This window comes from Podarcis muralis, chromosome 1 (genome assembly GCF_964188315.1).
Source record: "Podarcis muralis chromosome 1, rPodMur119.hap1.1, whole genome shotgun sequence".
Taxonomy (NCBI): domain Eukaryota; kingdom Metazoa; phylum Chordata; class Lepidosauria; order Squamata; family Lacertidae; genus Podarcis; species Podarcis muralis.
In genome coordinates this window covers 116309595-116329915 of record NC_135655.1, presented here as the reverse complement: position 1 = coordinate 116329915, position 20321 = coordinate 116309595, and the positions used below count along the sequence as shown (strand labels likewise).

Genomic DNA, 20321 nt, shown 5'->3' with positions numbered 1-20321 from the left:
ACTTTTTCAAAGAAGGGTGTTTTTGGTAAAGTATTTTTAAAAACAAAACAAAAACCCAAAACTTATACATGTTTCCTTTTTTCTACCATCAGGAGTTATTTCACTCAGTTCCATCTATTTCATGGGACATGTTCTAATATTATAATTTGTTAATAATATAATCTTAGTAACGTGTTTGTTCTGTGCAGAATCAAACTGTTTCCAGGAACAGGAAACATGAATTTTCTGATAACACTATATTTGGTAATCATGGCAGTAATCCAAAATACCTCAGAAGAAGTAGACAAATATTTGTTATGTATTTATTAAGGGAATGAAGATGTCCTTCTTTCAGAAAAATGCTTTTATTCAGATTAAACCTGTTTCAGAAATCAAGCCACATAGCAGAAATAGCAACTGCTATATCTTGAGATCCTTGGAAGATAAAGATGGCATATAAATTAAATGAATAAATAGATAAACAAATAGTATGGTCTGTACCAGCTTATTTTAAAATAATCAAGTTACTAGAGATGGACGGGAAAAAATCTCATAAATTTCTTCATATAAGAGTTTTTATTCCCTAGGTATCACTGAAATGCTATCTAACTAATTCAGAATTCTGGGCTGTTGCACAAAATTTCCAAGATCAGTCTTTGACGTTGCACACAAGTAGTAACAGGAAGTATTAATGATTCACAATTGCTGTGTACCATGCAAAGCAGGAATTCAACCAAGTTCCATATCTAGCACCTACACACGTCAATGCATGGTAGATGCAAAAGTTCTAGCTTTGTACATTAACCAGGAAGCAGAAAGGGAAAATAGCACAAGAGCATATTACTGTATTTATATTGCCTAATATTTCTGGACATTCTGGACAAAAGAAAATTAACAAAGAGGTAGTTGGGTTTCCACAGCTTATAATCCACTCTTCACAGAAGTAACAATTCTGCAAAAGTGGGAGTGGGTGGCTGGAGGAAAAACAGTTGTCCTCTGAGAAAAGTCTAAGAAAAGTCTGTTGGTGGTGGTTATAAGAAAAAGACTAGGGTTACAGAGAAAAAAGGGGGGTTGTGTTAAATAAAACAGGTGATAGTAACCGAGGTTACAATTTGGATTATACTAAGCCCGCAATTTACACAAGGGTTACATTCTGTGGATTGCACCTAAAGCCAACAGATTGTATTACAGTCAAAACCAACTGGGTTCAAAGGTGAGTGGGATTGCCAAAGCAATTCTTCCCAGAGCCTCACCTCTATTCCGCCCATTATTATTATTATTATTATTATTATTATTATTATTATTACTACATAAAGCTGTATGTGCACAAGTTAAATGTGTGTAAGTTGCAGGGTATAGAGAGTATAGAGGTAGTGCAACAAAACCTGTTATAGCTTTTGGGTAGAGAAATATATATACCTCAACTGTTTTCTTCTCAAGGTTCATGTTACTGAAACGTATTTTATTTGCGATTTATGTTTGAATGCTTTGCTTTGGTCCTAAGAAAAAATGTTTTTAAAGAGACCCTGCTAATCACTATATTCCAAAAAGGTGCCAGCTACAACTCATGAGATACAGTAGCTGTGAGATACGACGTAAACAGGAACCTAGTAGTGTCATTGTCAAGGCAGTGCTATACAGTGGTACTTACCATAGATTTCAGCATATAAGATGACTTTTTAACCACAGAAGAGGTTAAAAAGTTGGGGGTCGTCTTATACGCCGGGTATGTCTTCCTCCCAGCGCGGAGCCCAACACCCACTGCTGCTTCGGAAGCTGCCACTGCAGCAGCAATGGGCGGCGGGCTCCATGCCGGGAGAAAGCCGCCCAGCGATGCTAAGCTGGCTTCGCTGGGTGGCTTCCTCCCGGTGCCGAGCCAATATATAAGACAGGGTCATCTTATACGCCCAGTCGCCTAATATGCCGGAATCTACGGTAATTTGTTCTGGAGGTCTGTTCTTAACCTGAAACTGTTCTTAACCTAAAGCACCACTTTAGCTAATGGGGCCTCCTGCTGCTGCCGTGCCGCTGGAACACGATTTCTGTTCTCATCCTGAAGCAAAGTTCTTAACCTGAGATACTATTTCTGGGTTAACAGAGTCTGTAACCTGAAGTGTATATAACCTGAAGCGTATGTAACCCGAGGTACCACTGTACCTTGATTGGCTATCTAGGCAAGTAGCTCTCACATGTACACATACCACAAATTGCTACATGAATTAAGCTTCCCATACAATAACTTCTAATGAACTGAGCTTTTAACGGAGAGAAACTAGGAACAGAAAAATTTCTGTATGTACAGTGGTACCCCGCAAGACGAACGCCTCGGAAGACGAAAAACTCGCTAGACGAAGGAGTTTTTCGTTTTCTTAGCCGCTTCGCAAGACGCATTTCCCTATGGGCTTGCTTCGCAAAACGAAGCTTGCCCTGCAAGCTCCGGGGATAGCGGGGAAGCGCAGCGCGTCTTCCCCGCTGTCCCCGGACCTCTTTTGAAGCAAGGGGCGGCGGGGAGAAGATCGCTTCTCCCCGTTGCCAGCCCCGCAATCTCCGGGGACAGAGGGGAAGCGATTCTCCCCGCTGCCCCTTCCCTTGCTTTAAAACAGGTCCTTGCTTCTTTTGAAGCAAGGGGCGGAGGGGAGAAGATCGCTTCTGTCCCCGGAGATTGCGGGGCAGGCAACGGGGAGAAGCAATCTTCTCCCTGCTGCCCCTTGCTTTAAAACAGGTCCGGGGACAGAGGGGAAGGCGCGCGGCGCTTCCCCTCTGTCCCTGGACGGTCTCCATAGGAACGCATTGATTGATTTTCAATGCATTCCTATGGGAAACCATGCTTCGCAAGACGAAAAACTCGCAAGAAGAAAAAACTTGCGGAACGAATTAATTTCGTCCTGCGAGACACCACTGTATAGACCTATGGGCACCTGCTTTGGTGCTTTCATGAATAGTGGGTGTGTGCAAATCCCAGAATTGTAGAGCTGGCAGGGACCCCAAGGGTCATCTAGTCCAAGCCCCTGCAATGCAAGAATCTCATGTGCATTTTCTGAGCAATTTACTTGCTAACTAGAAATATGGGCCCCAAAAGAAGTTTCCTATAGAAAGGTTAGATTCTGAAAACACAAGCAACATCCACTGAGTTCTCCCTTACTCCAGCCACACTGTCAAGGGAAAACCACCCTCTTAGAACTTCAGCACTGTGTTCACTTCCACCCTTACTGGGTACCTTTGACAAAAGTAATTACAAGAGCCTTGCTCTTTCTGTTCCTGTGTCACAAGTGAAATAGAACTTTTACATCACACCCATCCAGGAAATGCATAAGCTAAAGTCACTGGATGATAAGCAATATTAGTCATACTCAGAACAGGACCATTGAATTCTGTGTATTTAAGTACATTAATTTTAGTTGCTGTACTCTGAGTATGACTTAGCTCTTACCCACTTGCTTTTAATCTACCATAATTATGAATTTTGGCTATCAATGGTTACTAGGGTGTTTGCTTTCAGAGGTTAGAGCTTGTGTGATCATTTTGAAACAAGTATCCCCCCCCCAATCCACAATCTTTTAAAATGAGATTTCATTCACAAGCACCAAAATACAATTAGGTCTATGGCTATTAAACTTCAGCAATGATCAGTTTATTTCCTGTTAACATGTTTTGATGTGGCAGCATGAATCAGTATGGATGATATGAACATTCCAATGTAAGTTATTTTAATTTCCATTTTTCCAGAGCCTGTTCCAATTCTGCCACTTGTAGCAGATTGTCCCCTAATAACCAAAGCTACTGGTAGTCATCTGTAATATAAATGAAATTCTATTTCTCCTAATATAAACACAGGCTCATTCAAATCTCTTAAGATCATTTTCTGTAAAGACATTTCTTCTCAATGTGCTCTGAAAATTTCCACACCATCTACAGCAGGGGTGAGAAACCTGTGGCCCTCCAGATGTTGTTGAACTTCAGCTCCCATCAGCCGAGACAGTGTAGCTAATGGTCACAGATGTTGGCAGCTGTAGTCCAGCAGCATCTAAGGAAGCACAGATTCCCTAGCCCATCACCATTTTTAATTATGCCAATATTGGTTAAGGTATTTTAAAAGATTATCGAATAAGATGTGTGGACACAATGGTGAGTATGAACAGAACTTCACATTCCCCAAACAACTTTGGCAACAACTGATATTCAAAATGCTTGATCATGCCATGAGTATGGCTGCCATTAACACCATGCAGCTAGCAGTTTAAGAAAGCTTCCCAGGCCTTCACTTCCAGCTCCCAAATAACAAATGCAGTTTGTGACTTTATTTATTTTCTGCTGCTCCAGAGAGTAAGACTGAAACCAATAACTTCAAATTACAAGAAAATGGATGTAGACTGAGCACCAGGAACAACTTCCTGGCAGTATGAGTTTTTCAACAATGGGACACACTGCTATTGAAGGTGGTCCTAACATTAAACTTTTGCCAGCTGTACCATAAAACTTCTTATTGCTGATTTCTAAATTTCAAATTCTTAACTTATGAATCCTATATAAGCTACTAGAGCTATTGGTGCAAGGAAGAAAAAAGTATGTGTCACTAAGCTGTACAAGGTAGTACAAGACAGGGGCCTCTCAGGCCCAATTTAAGTAAGAAGCGAGAATGTCCCAAAGACTAGTTTGGGTGGGAAACCCCACCCCATTGTAAAATGTTGATATGATAGGAAGTAGCTTATGGAAGATAATGTCAAACTTTTAAAATAAGATACAGTATATCAAGTACACAACATTGTGATTACCTTTCACCAAGAATAGCTTATTTATGACCATCATAGTAATTGCCTACAATTGTATAGATTTTGAATGGTTTTATATAGGACCCCCTACATGCAAAATCTTAAGAAAGAAACGTAGCTTAGCACAATCCTAACCATCTAAGTGCAAATGCAAGAGAGGAACATTAGCATGCACTATTCTGCACACCTGGGTCAATTACAGGGAACCATGCTAGTTAAAGAATACTGCTACTCTTTCTGCAAGTAGCAAAAAAGAGAAATAAGAACAGCAGAGAACTTCTCCCACCTCCATTGTGAGGTAGGTCAGGCTGAGATACAGTGACTGGACCAAGTTCACCCAGTGAGTCTCATGCCTCAGTAGGGATTCCAACCCCATTTTCCCCAGGTCCTAGTCCGACACTCTAACCACTAAACCATTAGCTAAGAAGGAACCTTTTTCAATTAACCATGGTTAACACTGGCACAGAGGTAAACATTGACAACAGAAGGGAGAATCATGCCATAAAGGGGAGGAGATAGGCAAAAGGAGTATGTGAGCTTTCAATCTACAGCGGTACCTTGGTAGTCGAACAGTGAGGCTCCCAAACAAATTGGCAAATCAGCTCCCAAACACTGCAAACCCGGGAGTGAGTGTTCCAGTTTGCGAATCTTTTTTGGAAGCCAAACATCTGACACGCCTTCTGATTGAGCGCGGGAAGCTCCTGCAGCCAATCGGAAGCTGTGCCTTGGTTCTTGAACCATTTCAGGAGTTGAATGGACTCCCGGAATGGATTAAATTCAAGAATGAAAGTAACACTGTACTCCCAATCTCTCAACCACAATGTCAGATGCTCCGGAAATCAAAAATGCACCTTACAAAAGACAAAACTGATGCTTACTACAGCAAAGTAAAAACATGTTCGCCCAAGGTAACACATGTTAGAGCAGGCTTCCTCAACCTCGGCCCTCCAGATGTTTTGAGACTACAATTCCCATCATCCCTGACCACTGGTCCTGCTAGCTAGGGATCATGGAAGTTGTAGGCCAAAAACATCTGGAGGGCCGAGGATGAGGAAGCCTGTGTTAGAGAAATGGTGGGAAAGGTATCAGCTGATTCTTTAATAGTCAGTTAAATGAAGATATCATATGATCATCAGTTGTCAACATTAGTTTACCTCGTTTGCCCATAGGCTATGAATGAGGTTTTCGATTCAGAACGACCAACAACTGGCTGCAATCCAGAGCAGTTCCTTTTCAACACACTTCCATTAGTTTCCAAAAGTTAACTGAGGCTGAGATATTAAATGCTAGCATTTTAAACTAAACTGCATTTTATTTTAGTCACATGATCTTCAGAATTCCTTTTTGAAACTTTACTGCTTGAACATGAAACCAAAGTGTTGGGCCTTTACTGAATAATCACAAAATTAATAGGCTACCTAGGTGCTTATTAGGATAAGAATAAAAGCATCAGTCCAAAGGATCTCTGTGCACAGTACTTGGCTGTAGCGGAAGTATCTTCAGGCACAGAGCAACTGAATTATCAGTATGGGGTCAAAGCAGATGTGACCGTAAATATGTCTATGTCTCCCATTTAACATGCAGGTCTTGTATGATGCAAATAGCAGCATGTCGGGTGGTAAGCGGTGGAGGACAAATTAACCCTTTTCCTTCTCTGCTATGATCCTGAAGAAAATCCCTCCTTTGAAGGTGCCATTTTCTCTTGGAAATCCCCATTCACAATAGGGAAATCTCTCCCAATTCAAACAGCTCATTCTCAAGATCACAGCAGGTGAGAAAAAGGTTAAATTCTTTCTCATGCCTTCTGAAATCCAAATAATAATTATCAGTTCCCCTTCAATGTTGCTGCCATTTACATTAAAACAAACACATGTTAATTGCAAAGACACTTTAACCTCATAATCATGTCGGCCCACAATTTTAATATCAACTACAGTGGTACCTCGGGTTACAGACACTTCAGGTTACAGACTCCGCTAACCCGGTAGTAGTACCTCGGGTTAAGAACTTTGCTTCAGGATGAGAATAGAAATTGTGCTCTGGCAGTGCGGGAGCAGTGGGAGGCGCCAATGGCTAAAGTGGTATCTCAGGTTAAGAACAGTTTCAGGTTAAGAACAGACCTCCAGAACGAATTAAGTTCTTAACTCGAGGTACTACTGTATCTGTTTGGAGGTGAGAACGGGCTTTTGAATTCTTCTTCTTCTTTTATCTACTCATTTCAGGTGACTGGTACAGTCAGAGCTGGATACACTGATTGAGGGATGCAAATAGGAAGTAACCTGGCCCGTCATTGTTCTTTTTTACTGAGGTAATAACAGGGTAAACAACACATATAATTCACATAAATTAGGGCATGGCTAGCAAAGGTATTGCCCTCCAGCTGCTTTGACTAAAACACCCATCTGCCCAACCAGCATAACCAACTGTCAGTGTTGATGGGACTTATAGTCCACAAAATGTGGAGGTCACCACACTACCTACCTCTGAATAGGCACATTGTGTATGAGCCTTATAATTTCTGGTTACAGTGGTTCCTCTGGTTAAGAACTTAATTCATTCCATAGGTCTGTTCTTAATCTGAAACTGTTCTTAACCTGAGGTACCACTTTAAGCTAATGGGGCCTCCCGCTGCTGCCGCATTATTTCTGTTCTCATCCTGAGGTAAAGTTATTGACCCAAGGTACTAATTCCGAGCTAGCGGAGTCTATAACCTGAAGTGTCTGTAGCCCGAGGTGTCTGTAACCCGAGGTACCACTGTATATAAAACAGCTATGGAACAGAATTGATTTGGAGTTGTGAAATTTTACTCCTACTTCAAGGTTCTAAACATGCTTATACATACAAAACTAAGTCCCACCAGTTTCAATGGGACTTACTGCCCAATCAGCATGCTTAGGACAGAAGCCTCAGACATTTAACTAAAGTTGAAAATTTGCCATGTATTAGCAGCACATTACCAGAAGGCTTTATAAATATTTTTTAAAATTCCAAAGTAGGGCTCAGCTACCTTTTTCAGCCATGGGCCGGTCCACCATCCCTCAGACCATGTGGTGGGCCGGACTATATTTTTTTTTCTATGCAAAAATTTCTATGCCCCCCAAATAACCCAGAGATGCATTTTAAATAAATGGACACATTCTACTCATGTAAAAACACACTGATTCCCGGACCATCCGCGGGCCGGATTGAGAAGGCGATTGGGCCGCATCCGACCCCCAGGTCTTAGGTTGCCTACACCTGTTCCAAAGCATAAATAATTATGAGTGCCCAAACTACATTCTACCCACTTTTGTCTGTTTGTTCCAGTATTAAGGGCTCCGGGTAAACTGATGTATGCAAATTAATAAAGCTAATCTGTGTATCATGTAACCGTCCAACTAATACTGTTTAAATGTTAACTTTCAAGTTTTAAAAACACACTTGTTGCAAAAATGAATCTAATTCAGTACTGAAGTCAAAAACGACCTCAAACTTCTTTTAGGAAGACACAAGGTTCACATCACACTTGCAAAAGTTAACTGAGAACAATCTTGGTTAGCAGTGCTATCTTTTGCAAACCTTTCTGTTGCTATGCTTTTGAAAACACACAACTCCCTAACCTCCCCCAAAGCTCTACAATATTCCCAATCCGTTCTACCCTAAAATGATAATCCATGTACAAGCCTAGCAATTTGAAAGTTCCAGATAAATGATCATCTTCAAACATTAACCACTATTGGGAAATACTTCCTTAGATCACTTTGGGTGATATCCAACACTTCTCCCCCCTGCTGACGAAAGGCATCCATCAGGAGAATAGAGAGAAAAGCATTTCTCAGTAATTCCCCCTCTTCCCTTCAGTCTCCTGTGGCTCCTCAAAATCTGGAGGGCTGAGAAACCCTGTGAAGCAGTTTTTGAGTGACAGCAGAGGGTGTAGAGAGGAGGAGTCACCAAAACTGCCTCCCGCCACTATTCTGCTGACAGAAGCTTTCCACCGGTGAAGAGGAAGCAGTGGATATCACTCATTCAACCCAATTATAGGCATGCTTATTTGGAAGTCCTATTAATATCAAAAGGGACTGGCTGCTAAACAAACCAGGTGGATGAAGCCAAGGGGTTCTACAATTACATTCAGTATTATTTGTCACCATAATTAAATCAAAAGCAACAATGATTATACCATACAACATGTAATCTTCTGGAAATGGCATCATCACATTAGGCATTAGGGAAAAGGAAGGAAAATACAACTATCCATGACACTTTACCTTGATTGGGGCTGTGGAAAACTTTACTTTCCTATCCGGATCGGGATCTTCTTCTTCAGAGAGTCCAGGAAATTCCTCATAATTACTATCATAGTTGTATTCCTCCTCTGGCAAGGTTTCCTCTCCTTCAGGGCCCTGACTATAAGTTTCTGTTTCTCTGTCATCGTCAAAAGCTGCATTCTCTATCCCAAAAGCACTGGAAGAAAATCCACTACAATTTTCTGGCCTTTCTTGTTCTTCATCCTCTTCTTCACTATCTCCTACTTGTTCTACATGATCATGCTCTCTTGTCTGAACTTCCTCCGGAGATGCCACATCTTTTACTTCTTTTTGATGGGGCTCACTGCACCCACTAAGTTTCTCCATTTCTTCAAAGGTGAGGCCATTTCCTTCACCTTCCCAGCTTGGAAATCGGAGTGGTTTCTCCTTCTGGAAGACATTAACTTCCCCCACAATTTCACCATCATTCTCTGAAGTTTTATTCTGCACCATTATCAATTCAGCTCTAACTACTTCTACCTGAGAGATTTTTATTGGGGCTCTATCTACTTTAGTGGACACATTGTTTGTATACTGCAGCTTCCTCTCAGAGGTTGGTTGCTCTCTTCCAGATGCTTCTTCAGTGACCCTACTCTGTTCATCCTTTTCACTAGTACTGCTGCTGCTCAAATAGGAAGGAGTGACAAGAGGTTGATTTTGCTTCAAGTACAGCTCTTCCTTAACCACTGGTGATTCCCAATTGCAGAACACCGACTCGACTGGACTTTGAGTACCCTCATTTTTCGAAGTGTCTTTACACTCTTCACTGTCACTGTCTCCCAGGAAACTCTCCAGTCTTCTAGAAATAGGCCCAGCATTCAATGAGGACAATCTAGAGCTGGAGTGCTGCACCTTGTGTTCACTGTTCCCTTGATCCTCTGCCTTGTCTATGGTGACTTGAGAGCCAACATCGGCATTGAAATTAAAGTGATCAACCACACTACTACCGTCAGAGGAGGCAGAGCCATGCCTCCTCCTATCTTCAATCCTTTCATTTTTGCTAGGAGTACATCTGTCCAATGAGCTTGGTTTTTTTGTGTTCCTTTCAAAAAGTTTCCTAGTCTCAGAAAACTTCTCCGCTAGGGCAGCTTTGTCTAGATGTCCTTCATCACTGCTACAGATAATTTTGTCAGTAACCGAAGAAGCAGGTAAATAATCCTGAGGACCACTGCAAGGGACAGAGTCAATATTTAGGAGGTTGTTTTTTTTAACACAAAAGAAAGATGGGCTACTGGGAGAAGGAGGAGCAGGGTCACTTGCAGCTGTTTTGGTGATGATCTTGGGCTCAGAGGGTGGGCTGTTCTCAGAACAAAGTGGAGTGGAAGAGCCACCCATCTGCATGAACATATTTTTGATCTTATGTACCCTGTTGCCATAGTTGACAGCTCTGCCCCGAACATGTGGGTCATTACCTCCACCATTGGATGAGCTGGTCAGCTTTTGCTGGGAGCCGGATCTATTTGAAGCATTATCCGCGTTCACAGAATCAAAACTGCACTTAATAGCATGAAAATCAGCTTTATAGGCATTTCTGTGTGGAGAAGCACTTCTTAAAGTCCTCTCTCCTTTTCCTTCAGTCTTCATCATTGTCAAAAGGAGAGACCCTTCACTCATTTACAGTGGGGAGAGGTATGAAAACCAACAGCAGTTGCCCTTGCTGTTCTTCACAATGCCAGGATACAAGCCTCTTACAAACTGGAGACAGAATGAGACTGGAAGACGCCTCTGACTGGCTTATTCCATGCAGGCACTGAAGTGAGTTGTGGGAAGAGCCAGAGAAGAACACACAGAGAGAGAACAAGCACTCGAGGAATGTATCTGGAAAAACGGGATCCTAGCGCCACGGCTGATCTACTATCCTGAAAGCCATCTGCAAAAAAAGAAAAGTTAATGAGCCGAAGGAGTAGACCTCACCCTTCTATGTATCTCAACTTCTCTCAAACAGAATTCCATACCCTGAGGAGCAGTGGGAAACTTCTCTCTATTGTGCTCTGCCAATCAAAGGGGAAGCAAAATCAAAATAAAAACACGATTAAGTCGCAGACAAAATAAATACAAGCTCTGAAATCCTGGAATTAACGTGAACCGAAGCTCACTTGAGCTTTACCCTGCAACAGTGTTGGAAATAGTGAGGAGGAGAAAAACTGCTTTAAGCATGTGGAAAGCAGTTGCCTCTTTCTCACTTGCCATTGAATAAACCGTAGGCAGCTCTTCCTCACCGGGGATTAAGAGGAAAGGCTTCCAGGGCAAGAGGATGCGGCTTCCAGGCAAGGCTGGGGAGCCCTTTCCACAAGGGGAACAACATTTGCTCCCGCGCTGCAAACTTTTCTTTCTGGACAGACCTGCCGGCCCAAAGGAGGCCGATTTCTCTCCCCCCCCCCCCAATGAAAATACTCTTTCCCCTCCTCTGCCTCCAAGAGGCTTGGCCGCTCCAAGTTCCTTGGAGGCCCATCTCTGGCTGTTCCTAATTCCTGAGGCGGCGATGGGGGGGGGGGGCGGAATACAGTGTGGGGGGAAATACGTGTACGCCACAACCTCAACCCCCCCCCCCTACAATCCCCGCCAGCCAGCCAGCCCCCGCCTACGTCCTTCTTCCCTCACTCGGTGTCTCTCCCTTTCTTGCCTCGGGCCAGGCAGGAATGCGAACAATTCCGGCCCGAACTTTGAGGCTTCCTTATGAGAGAAGCGGAGATAGAGAGCCGTCGTCGTCGTCGTCCGTCCCCCCAGGGGAAGGGAAAGAGAGCCAACTCCGGAGGCTCACAATGGAAAGCCGCTGCCACGAAACTCGCCGGCTCCCCCCCCCCCCCCCCGTGGAGAGTTTGCCCGCTTTCCTTTCCCTCCTCACGGGAACTCAAACAACAACAACAACGGCCCACCCGCCACACAAAAAGCACCTCCGAACTTATTACCTGAGGTAAAAAGCTCATAACCCACGCGGCGGCGGCGGCGGCTCTTTCCCCTCCGCCCGTATCCGCCCCTCCGAACAGCGGCCCCCGAGGCTCCGGCTCCGGTTAACTTCTTCTTCTTACTAGCTCTTTTCTTCTTTTTTTTTTTTTACAACTCCGCCCTCCTCACCCCCAAAACAAAACACACACAGAAACTATTCGCCCGCCCGCCTTTCCACTATCAACTACTCTCCGTCTCGCGCGCCCGCCCGCACGGCCAGTTTATAGTTCTTCTACGGTTTTCTTTCTCGCTCTTTCCCCCTCCCCCCCTTCTTCTTCTTCTCTCTCTCTCTCTCTCTCTCTCGTTCCACAGCCCCCTCCCCTCCTCTCCAGGCCGCGCGGGCGGGCGGGCGCGCGCTCAACCCCCTACAACAACAAAGGGAGAAGAAAGGGGGAAAAAGAGTCCCCGGAGCGCGCGAGCCCCGCTTCTTCCTCTTGGAGGGAGGGAGGGGGAAGAGGGATCAGAGGTGAGGGACCGGGAGGCGGGGAGGAGCGCGAGCGCGGCGGCGAAGTTCTGAGGGAAACGCCTGCATCCGTTGGGATATACCATACTCGGGAGGAGAGGGAAGGCTCGGGCCGTACCATCTTGACTTGAGGGGAAAGAGGAGCTCCGGCGCCTATTGTTCCAAGTTTGCCCCCTGCTGCTGGTGGCATCTGCGTGTCTCTCTCTTTCTCTCAGCAACGCAAGGAAACCCCCCTTGGGACTTGTTTTATTTCCATATTTTCCATTTTCAACACCCTCGCAACAGCTCATAGATGGAGGGGAGGGGGTTGGCTGTTAGATTCAAATCCCAAAGCAACCAATGGACCATATCTATCTATCTATCTATCTATCTATCTATCTATCTATCTACGTACAGGCCAAACGTATATGAAAATGTACTTTTTAAATCAGAAAAATGCAAATATTTCAACCCTAATACTATATAATAGATTAAGCTATTACTGGACCAGGCCCTGGCATCTTAGAGAAATGATACAATTCCCCAAGGTTCCGAATTATTTTATTTTTAATGGAATTTTATTAGAGGACACGGTGCGCATATGCATATAAATTCCGTTGATAAAAATGGGACTGAATTCCAAATAATGTGGATCTACAATCCTTCAGTAACTGTTAAGGCTAGTACAATGGTATTTACTTTGGAGTAAGCACGCAGGATCAGACTCTTAAGCTTGCAGAGGTCACCTGCTGCATCCAGAATTGTGGGTGCCTGTCAATGAATGGCAAAGTTGGTGGAGTGGTTTAGGGAAGGCAAAGTTTCTCTCAGCCTCCAGCCTCCCACCCCTCCAATTCCAAATTCATGTATGGCTGCCTGTTTGCTTTAAGGTACTGGTACTGGTCTTCAAAACCCTAAATAGCATGGGACCCAAATAGCTGATGGAATTTATTGAGAATTCAAACTTCTCTGCTGTATGAGAAAGTAAAATTGAGTCCTATCAAATGAGGTTTTTTCTTCCTCTTTTTCTCTCAGGTCTTCTTTTCCCCTCTTAGGCTGGATACTGAAGGTCATTTCTGCTAACTTGCAATAAAAGTTATTACTGTAGCACAAACTCTGATACTTGTACATACACAATGGGGAAAGAGGAACCTTGCAGCCTGGAGAAAAAGTGAGTTCATTCTGTCTTATTTCCTAATTCCTAATTGCAGCTACTCTCTCTAGCCCCATTCCAGCAGATGGAGTTATGAAATTGGCTACATTAGATTTCAGGCAGCACCTGGTATTGTCAATTTCATTTCCTTAAAATATGTTCTCCAGTGTGACAGAAAAGGGCAGTATATACTGTTCAAATAGGAAAAACCTAGAAAATGTTTTTCAAATCTTCTGGCCATGGAGGAGCAGATACCTCTGTGCTTCCCTACCCTTTTTATTTATTTGTATTTGTTTGGAGAAAGATACCCTGCCTTTCCAAAGCTTTCTCACAACTCAGAGCAGTTTACTCTGAAAGTGAAATACAGTGGTACCTTGGGTTACATATGCTTCAGGTTACAGACTTTGCTAACCCAGAAATAGTACCTCGGATTAAGAACTTTGCTTCAGGATGAGAATAGAAATTGTGTTCCAGTAGCGCGGTGGCAGCGGGAAGCCCCATTAGCTAAAGTGGTACCTCAGGTTAAGAACAGTTTCATGTTAAGAACAGACCTCCGGAACGAATTAAGTACTTAACCCGAGGTACCACTGTACTACATTCCCATAACAAAACCATAATTTTCAAAGGCTCATAGGGAAAAGCAGATATGAACACATTGCAACACTGTGGAAGTGGGGGGGTTTATAAATAAGAAACTTTAATATTTTGTCTGGGCAGAGGCTGAGGAGAAGGAAGAGTGTGTTACCCATCTCCAGCGATGTTATACCCAGTAGCTTATGCAGTGATGCCAATGGGTATCCAATGGGTATCCTTTGCAGCCATTCAGACATATTGCTGCAGAGCTACTTGGGCTGTTCGGTGTTTCACTTTGTGTCATGTGCTGCTTTAAGGACTACAAAATCCTGAAAAGCTAGTTTGTCCAAAAGCTATGGCAAAACATGTACCATAAACACTAAAAGGCCTTCAGTATTGCCTGTTATAACAGCTGAAGTGCTGCAGTGCTGGGCTGGATGCAAAAGCAAAACTTCACAAGCATTTGAATCAAAAGCCACAGAAATGCTGATTCTAACACAGTTAATGGGGTGAAATTGCCTACAATGATATGCAGACTAGAGATAACCAAGCAAGGTGATGAGCAGTTTTAAAAGCTATGCCCATGCTATTGTTATTTTCATTTACATATTTATCAACTGCCCTTCACTATAAGATACCAGGACAGGTTACAGCACTAAAACAATATTTAAAATGGTTGAAAGCCAAGCCAGTAGAATTCCAGTAGGATGATGGTGCCCAAGTATGTTTACCTGGATAGACAAGCATTTCACAGAATCATAGAATGGTAGAGTTGGTTTGTTCAACATTTTTCTTTCTGCAGACATGAAGTCATCTTGTGCTGTGCTCTTCTTGAATAAAAATGATCACCACCAGAATAGAACTGGGTCTAGTTTACAGGTAATTTCCAAGCAAATAATCAACATTGACAGAAGAGGCCTACCAAAATTGATCCAAATACAAACTCTGACGCTTCAAGTTTTGACTCTGCGTTTAAACTGACAGCCAGCTGGTCAACTGTAACCAGGTGAACTTTGTGAACTTCCCACCAGAAGTTGTACACCAGGCATATTTTCCTCCCATGTGCCTCCCCTTCTCCCTGCCCCAGACTGTACACAAGAGTCTGAAAGCCTTGAATCTCTTTAACAGGCCTAATATGTGCTGCATGGGTACAGGATGGCAAATCCTAAATCACAAAGTTCAGCGAAGAACATAATCTAAATCTGCATTTTGTTTTCCTCAAATAGAAACCAGGGGAAAACAATAAAAAGGGCATGGTGGCAGGAGTCAGAAGGGTGGGAGAAGGGAATTTCCTCCACATTCTAAATGTTAAAAATGCTGTGTAGCTTTGCATTTACAGAATAATGTATAAACTGGTCCATTATTAGTTTCGAACAGAGAGGCAGTGAGAGATTCCAAGATGATTCCAGGGGGTATATATTAAAGTGCTCAGGGGTACAGACTTTCCTCAGGGATATTCCAGGCTGTTTTCTGAATGTTGAGCTTTTACTAAAGGAAATATGAAGAAAGTATTGGCAATATTCTCTCCCCCAATTGCTCATTAAAGAATAAAATGTTTCCACCTTCCCGTATTCTAGCCGTTGAGCTCAATGACCCTGGGATAACTGACAAACATGGCTGCCTCATTTCTTTTTTTAAAAAACACCTCACTTTAATTGTATTTTATTTTACTTGTATTTATTAACATGCTAGGCTACCTATATGTTCTGGCTGCTCTGCAGTGTTTCTCTGATCTCCTAAAACAGGCTTCCTCCAGATGTTTTTGGCCTACAACTCCCATGATCCCTAGGTAGCAGGACCAGTGGCCAGGGATGATGGGAGTTGCAGTCCCCAAACATCTGGAGGGCCGAGGTTGAGGAAGCCTGTCCTAAAGTCTCACAATAAAATGTCTGGCAACAGATTTGGTTCTTTGTTGTTCTTCGAATGTATTAATCAAGGATACCACTGACTGGTTGATTTTAAAATTTCATGGGCACAGCATAAAAAAACCATCTAAAAAGTTATGGAAATCTAAAAGACTTCCTGATGAGTTTTACCGCTCAGTGTGCCTGGAATACAACCTTTGTAAAGCCTTGATGTGAGGAAGAAATATGCCTGAAAGATGTTGCTTCAAATATTCTTTTCTTATTTCCTGCATGCATGTATATCTGAAGTTAAAAAGATGTATGTGCTGTTGTCATACAGGAAGTGATTTTGGTTAAGAAAAAGGCTTACGTTTTGAAGTGATACCAGGTTTCAGTGGTAGATAGGCTTAGTAAATTGTAAGCCAAAGAAAACTTCTCTTCGGTATAGAATTAGACCACAATTTCTGTAAGCTTAAACTAGGTCTCTAATTATAGATTACACTCTTAGTCAAGCCTGAAGGTTATAATTTAAAACTGTCATAGCAACTATAGTTCAAGTTACACAAAATCCTGTCATGGGGACTTAGTAGAAGCATGAGAAAGAAACCTTTAAAATGTAGTCATGTGTCTTTTTAATGGGATGGGATGAAGCAAAGACAAACAGTAAACTCAAACAGAGGGAAGAAAACGAGGCAACCTCCGCCTCTTCTTAACAGCAGAGCGCAATTGTATCAAGAACAGGATGTGCATTTATTTAAAAGCATTTCCCAACCACTGTCCAAAACACACACTCAAAAAGGAAAAATAGATTTATTAACATATACAGTGTGGTAGTGAACTAGCTGATCATGTGCGAACTTCTATGGAGTCTGGAAGTATGTCCCATAAAAAGTTTGGAAGATGGTGGGTGATAAATATGGAAATATAAGCTGCCATATGCAAAGTCAGACCATTGGTTCAGCTGGCTCAGTATTGTCCACACTGTGCGGCAGCTGCTCCACCATGTGGGTTGCAGGCAAATATATTTCCCTGCCCTATCTGGAGATGCCAGGGATTAAATTTGGGACATAGTTAGTTAGTTAGTTAGTTAGTTAGTTAGTTAGTTAGTTAGTTAATTTATATTCCACACATTCAGTATGAGTTTATGCTCTCAGGGCAGCAAAGAGAATCATAAGAAACAAAAGCTACCATTTTTGAAATGAAATAGATTGGAAAATCAAACTGTTCTAAGTTAAAGAATGCTTGCATTCACAGTTCTTCAACTGGGAAAACAGAAATGTTTTTGTCTGACATTTAAATGATAGGCAGGCCTCTTTGGGGAGGGCATTCTCAAGATGAGGAGCCACTACAGAAAAGCCTCTCCAGTCACTATCACCCACTGAATTTCAGATCAGAGGCATAGCGTGGGCAAGGGGGCTATTGCCCTGGATACAGCTTTTTTTGAGGCCACTTTTTGCTCCTCACACCACCCCAGCCAGCACTGCACTGCTTTGTGAGTCGGATCCCTCATCCCAGCAAAGCAGCGTGGAGCTGGCAGGGCATCAGGAGTACACAACAGGCATGTGCCCTTCCAATCAGCCCAGTCAGACCGATTTTAAGGGCACCTGCCTGCCTTGCTGCGTCCTCCTCATGTCACCCTCCACACCACCACCACCCTGGCGTGTCTGTCCCGGGCACCTTGAAGACACATTCCACTGCTGCTTCAGATGGTGCAGTTCCCTGGAGAAAGATCTCAGATGATGATCTCAGTGGATGAGCAGATTGATACAGGAGAAGGTGGTCCAACAAATATATGCGTGGTCGTCTTCTTCCTTGGCAATCACTCATAGCCAAGTAAGATTGTCTTCCATAAACAGGGTTTTAACAATGAGTCCATAAGTGACTCTGGAGGCCAGTTCTGGATCCCCACGTCCTTCCACAGTGGAGACATTGGTTTCCAGGTGGGAGTTGATCATGGTGTGGATTTGCCGAGCGAGCCTTCCTCTTAGCACATTTCTCCATTGCGTCCTGAGTTCAAGTGTCTTCAAAGCCCATGACACTTTTGGTAAAGGCTGTTCTCCAATTGGAGCGCTCACGGGCCAGTGTTTCCCAATTGTTAGTGTTTATACTACATTTTTAAAAATTTGCATTGAGACAGTCTTTAAACCTCTTTTGTTGACCACCAGCATTATGCTTTCCTTTTTCAAGATTGGAATAGGGTAGTTGCTTTGGAAGACGATAATCAGGCATCCACACAACATGACCAGTCCCACGAAGCTGATGTTGAAGAATCATTGCTTCAACACTGGTGAGCTTTAGCTTTAAAGAGAAACCACTTTGAAATGAGATGAGAAACTCATAGGGAGCCAGTGGAGTTGTTCCAATACAGACAATACATGCTCTCTTCACCAGATCCCTGATAGCAACCCAGCGGCCATGTTCTAGACTAGCTTCAGTTTACAGCCAATCTTCAAAGGCAGCCCTACATAAAGGGCATGGTAGTAATCCAGCCTCAAAGTTACAACAATGTGGATAACTGTAGTTAGGCTATCTTTGTACAAGAAGGGGATCACACTTTACATATAAGTCTCAAACTGATAGAAGGTCCTTTGGACTACCAAAGCTACTTGAACTTCAAGTGATCAAGATGTCATTTCCCAAGGTTGGTATCACATCATTGTGTTCAAATTCTTTTGCTTTGGAAATAATATATGTATTTGTCATGGAATTCTACTCAATATTGATCCAGAGCAGAACCTCAATGTATAGTTAGCAGAGTAAAAACTTAAGCACGTTGCAGGATTCCCCCCCAAAATAGACTACTGAAGGCAAATGAGCATAATGGTCACAAATCCAATACATTTAGGATTGGCACTGTCCATAAGAAAACAAGTTGCAGCAGACTTAATTTAAACTTACAATAACTTATAAGTCTAAACTTTAACACTAAGCAAACTATGTACAGAACCCCACCCCAGAAGGAAAAGAGATAGGAAGACACAAGATTTGCCCACACTGGAAGAATGGCAAACGCAACTGATGGACTACATGGAACTGGCCGAGATGACTGGCAGAATTCGAGACCTGGGAAAAGAGGAGGAGGAAGAGGACTGGAAGAAGTTTAAAGACTATTTACAAAAATTTTATAAACTCTATGAATGTTAAGAAAGTGCATGAATGGAAGGATTATGGCATCAGTTGCTTAGATGAGAAATGTATGAAAATAAGTTGAAATATAAAGACGAAATTTGAAGTAAAGTTATGCCTAAACTAAGTAGTTAAATATTTGATGGAAACATTTAAAATCTGAGACATAACATATCAGAATTAGAATATAAGATTTGAAAGAAGGTAATAAATTGCTGAACATATTTTTTAATGGAGAACGCAGGAAAGGGAAATGTGAGGAAGTCCAGATGGTTATGGAAAAAGTATATGAAAAATTGGGATTTTTTCTTTTCTTTTTTTGTATAGAGCTGTAAGTCATGATTTCTGTGTTTGATATATGCTTGGTTATTTTCTTTTCTCAAAAATGTAATAAAAATATTTTTAAAAAAAACAGAAGGAAAAGAGATAGAAAGAGAAAGTGAAACCCAGGCTCCTTGCCCTACTTTTATAGCCAGCATGACCTTGACAAAAAGAGATAAGAGAACCAGTTAAAGCCAGCTGTACTCAGCTTCTCTGAAGAAATAACCCAAACATCATGAACTTTCTGCTTGTTTCTTTCACACAGAGAAGCTTCCAGGACCCTCTAATTAATTAATTAGAATAGGAAAGATCTCTACACATCAGATTGATACTTTCTGCACTAAGAAATGCAAACTGACAGTACAGTTGTACCTCGGGTTAAGTACTTAATTCGTTCCGGAGGTCCGTTCTTAACCTGAAATTGTACTTAACCTGAAACACCACTTTAGCTAATGGGGCCTCCCGCTGCCGCCACGCCGCCGGAGCACGATTTCTGTTCTCATCCTGAACCAAAGTTCTTAACCTGAGGTAATATTTCTGGGTTAGCAGAGTCTGTAACCTGAAGCATATGTAACCTCAAGCGTATGTAACCCGAGGTACCACTGTATTGTTGTTTTTAGCTCTCCTTAGAAACTTCCCTTAGGCAAATGGCTGGTTATTGTGAGAGCATGATGTTGGATTAGATGAGCCACACTGGCCGGATCCAGCAAGGGTCTTCTCAAGCCCAACTCTGCATGGTAGCCATGGCAGAAGGGGGAAGGTTGCAGGGTGTAGGCTGCAGGCTGGCACAGAAACTGGGTTTAGATCAGGCCCAATGGCTATGATACCAGTTTGGGATTCAGTGCTGTCTCTTGCCCCCTCTCACTCTGGCAAGGATACCACCAG

General features: G+C 42.7%; 1 protein-coding gene and 1 long non-coding RNA gene across 4 annotated transcripts in view; one reads left to right on the top strand and one right to left on the bottom strand.

Annotated features, from left to right (window-relative positions):
* The window catches only part of LOC114606915 (neurabin-1-like), a 45103-nt gene extending 32890 nt beyond the window's left edge, over positions 1-12213 (bottom strand). For all 3 annotated transcript variants that reach the window (XM_028749586.2, XM_077916995.1, XM_077916999.1), the window contains exons 1-2: positions 11944-12213; positions 8996-10904 (exon numbers count right to left, since the gene is read on the bottom strand). In XM_028749586.2, the coding sequence (XP_028605419.2) occupies positions 8996-10648 (1653 nt within the window). In that variant the 5' untranslated portion in view covers positions 10649-10904; positions 11944-12213. The remainder of the gene's footprint in view (positions 1-8995; positions 10905-11943) is intronic.
* A 93-nt stretch (positions 12214-12306) lies between these two features.
* On the top strand, positions 12307-16043 carry LOC114606920 (uncharacterized). Its single transcript, XR_003709003.2, has 3 exons — positions 12307-12446; positions 13455-13590; positions 14948-16043. It is a non-coding gene; the product is annotated as an uncharacterized LOC114606920 (long non-coding RNA).
* Positions 16044-20321: the final 4278 nt, after the last annotated feature.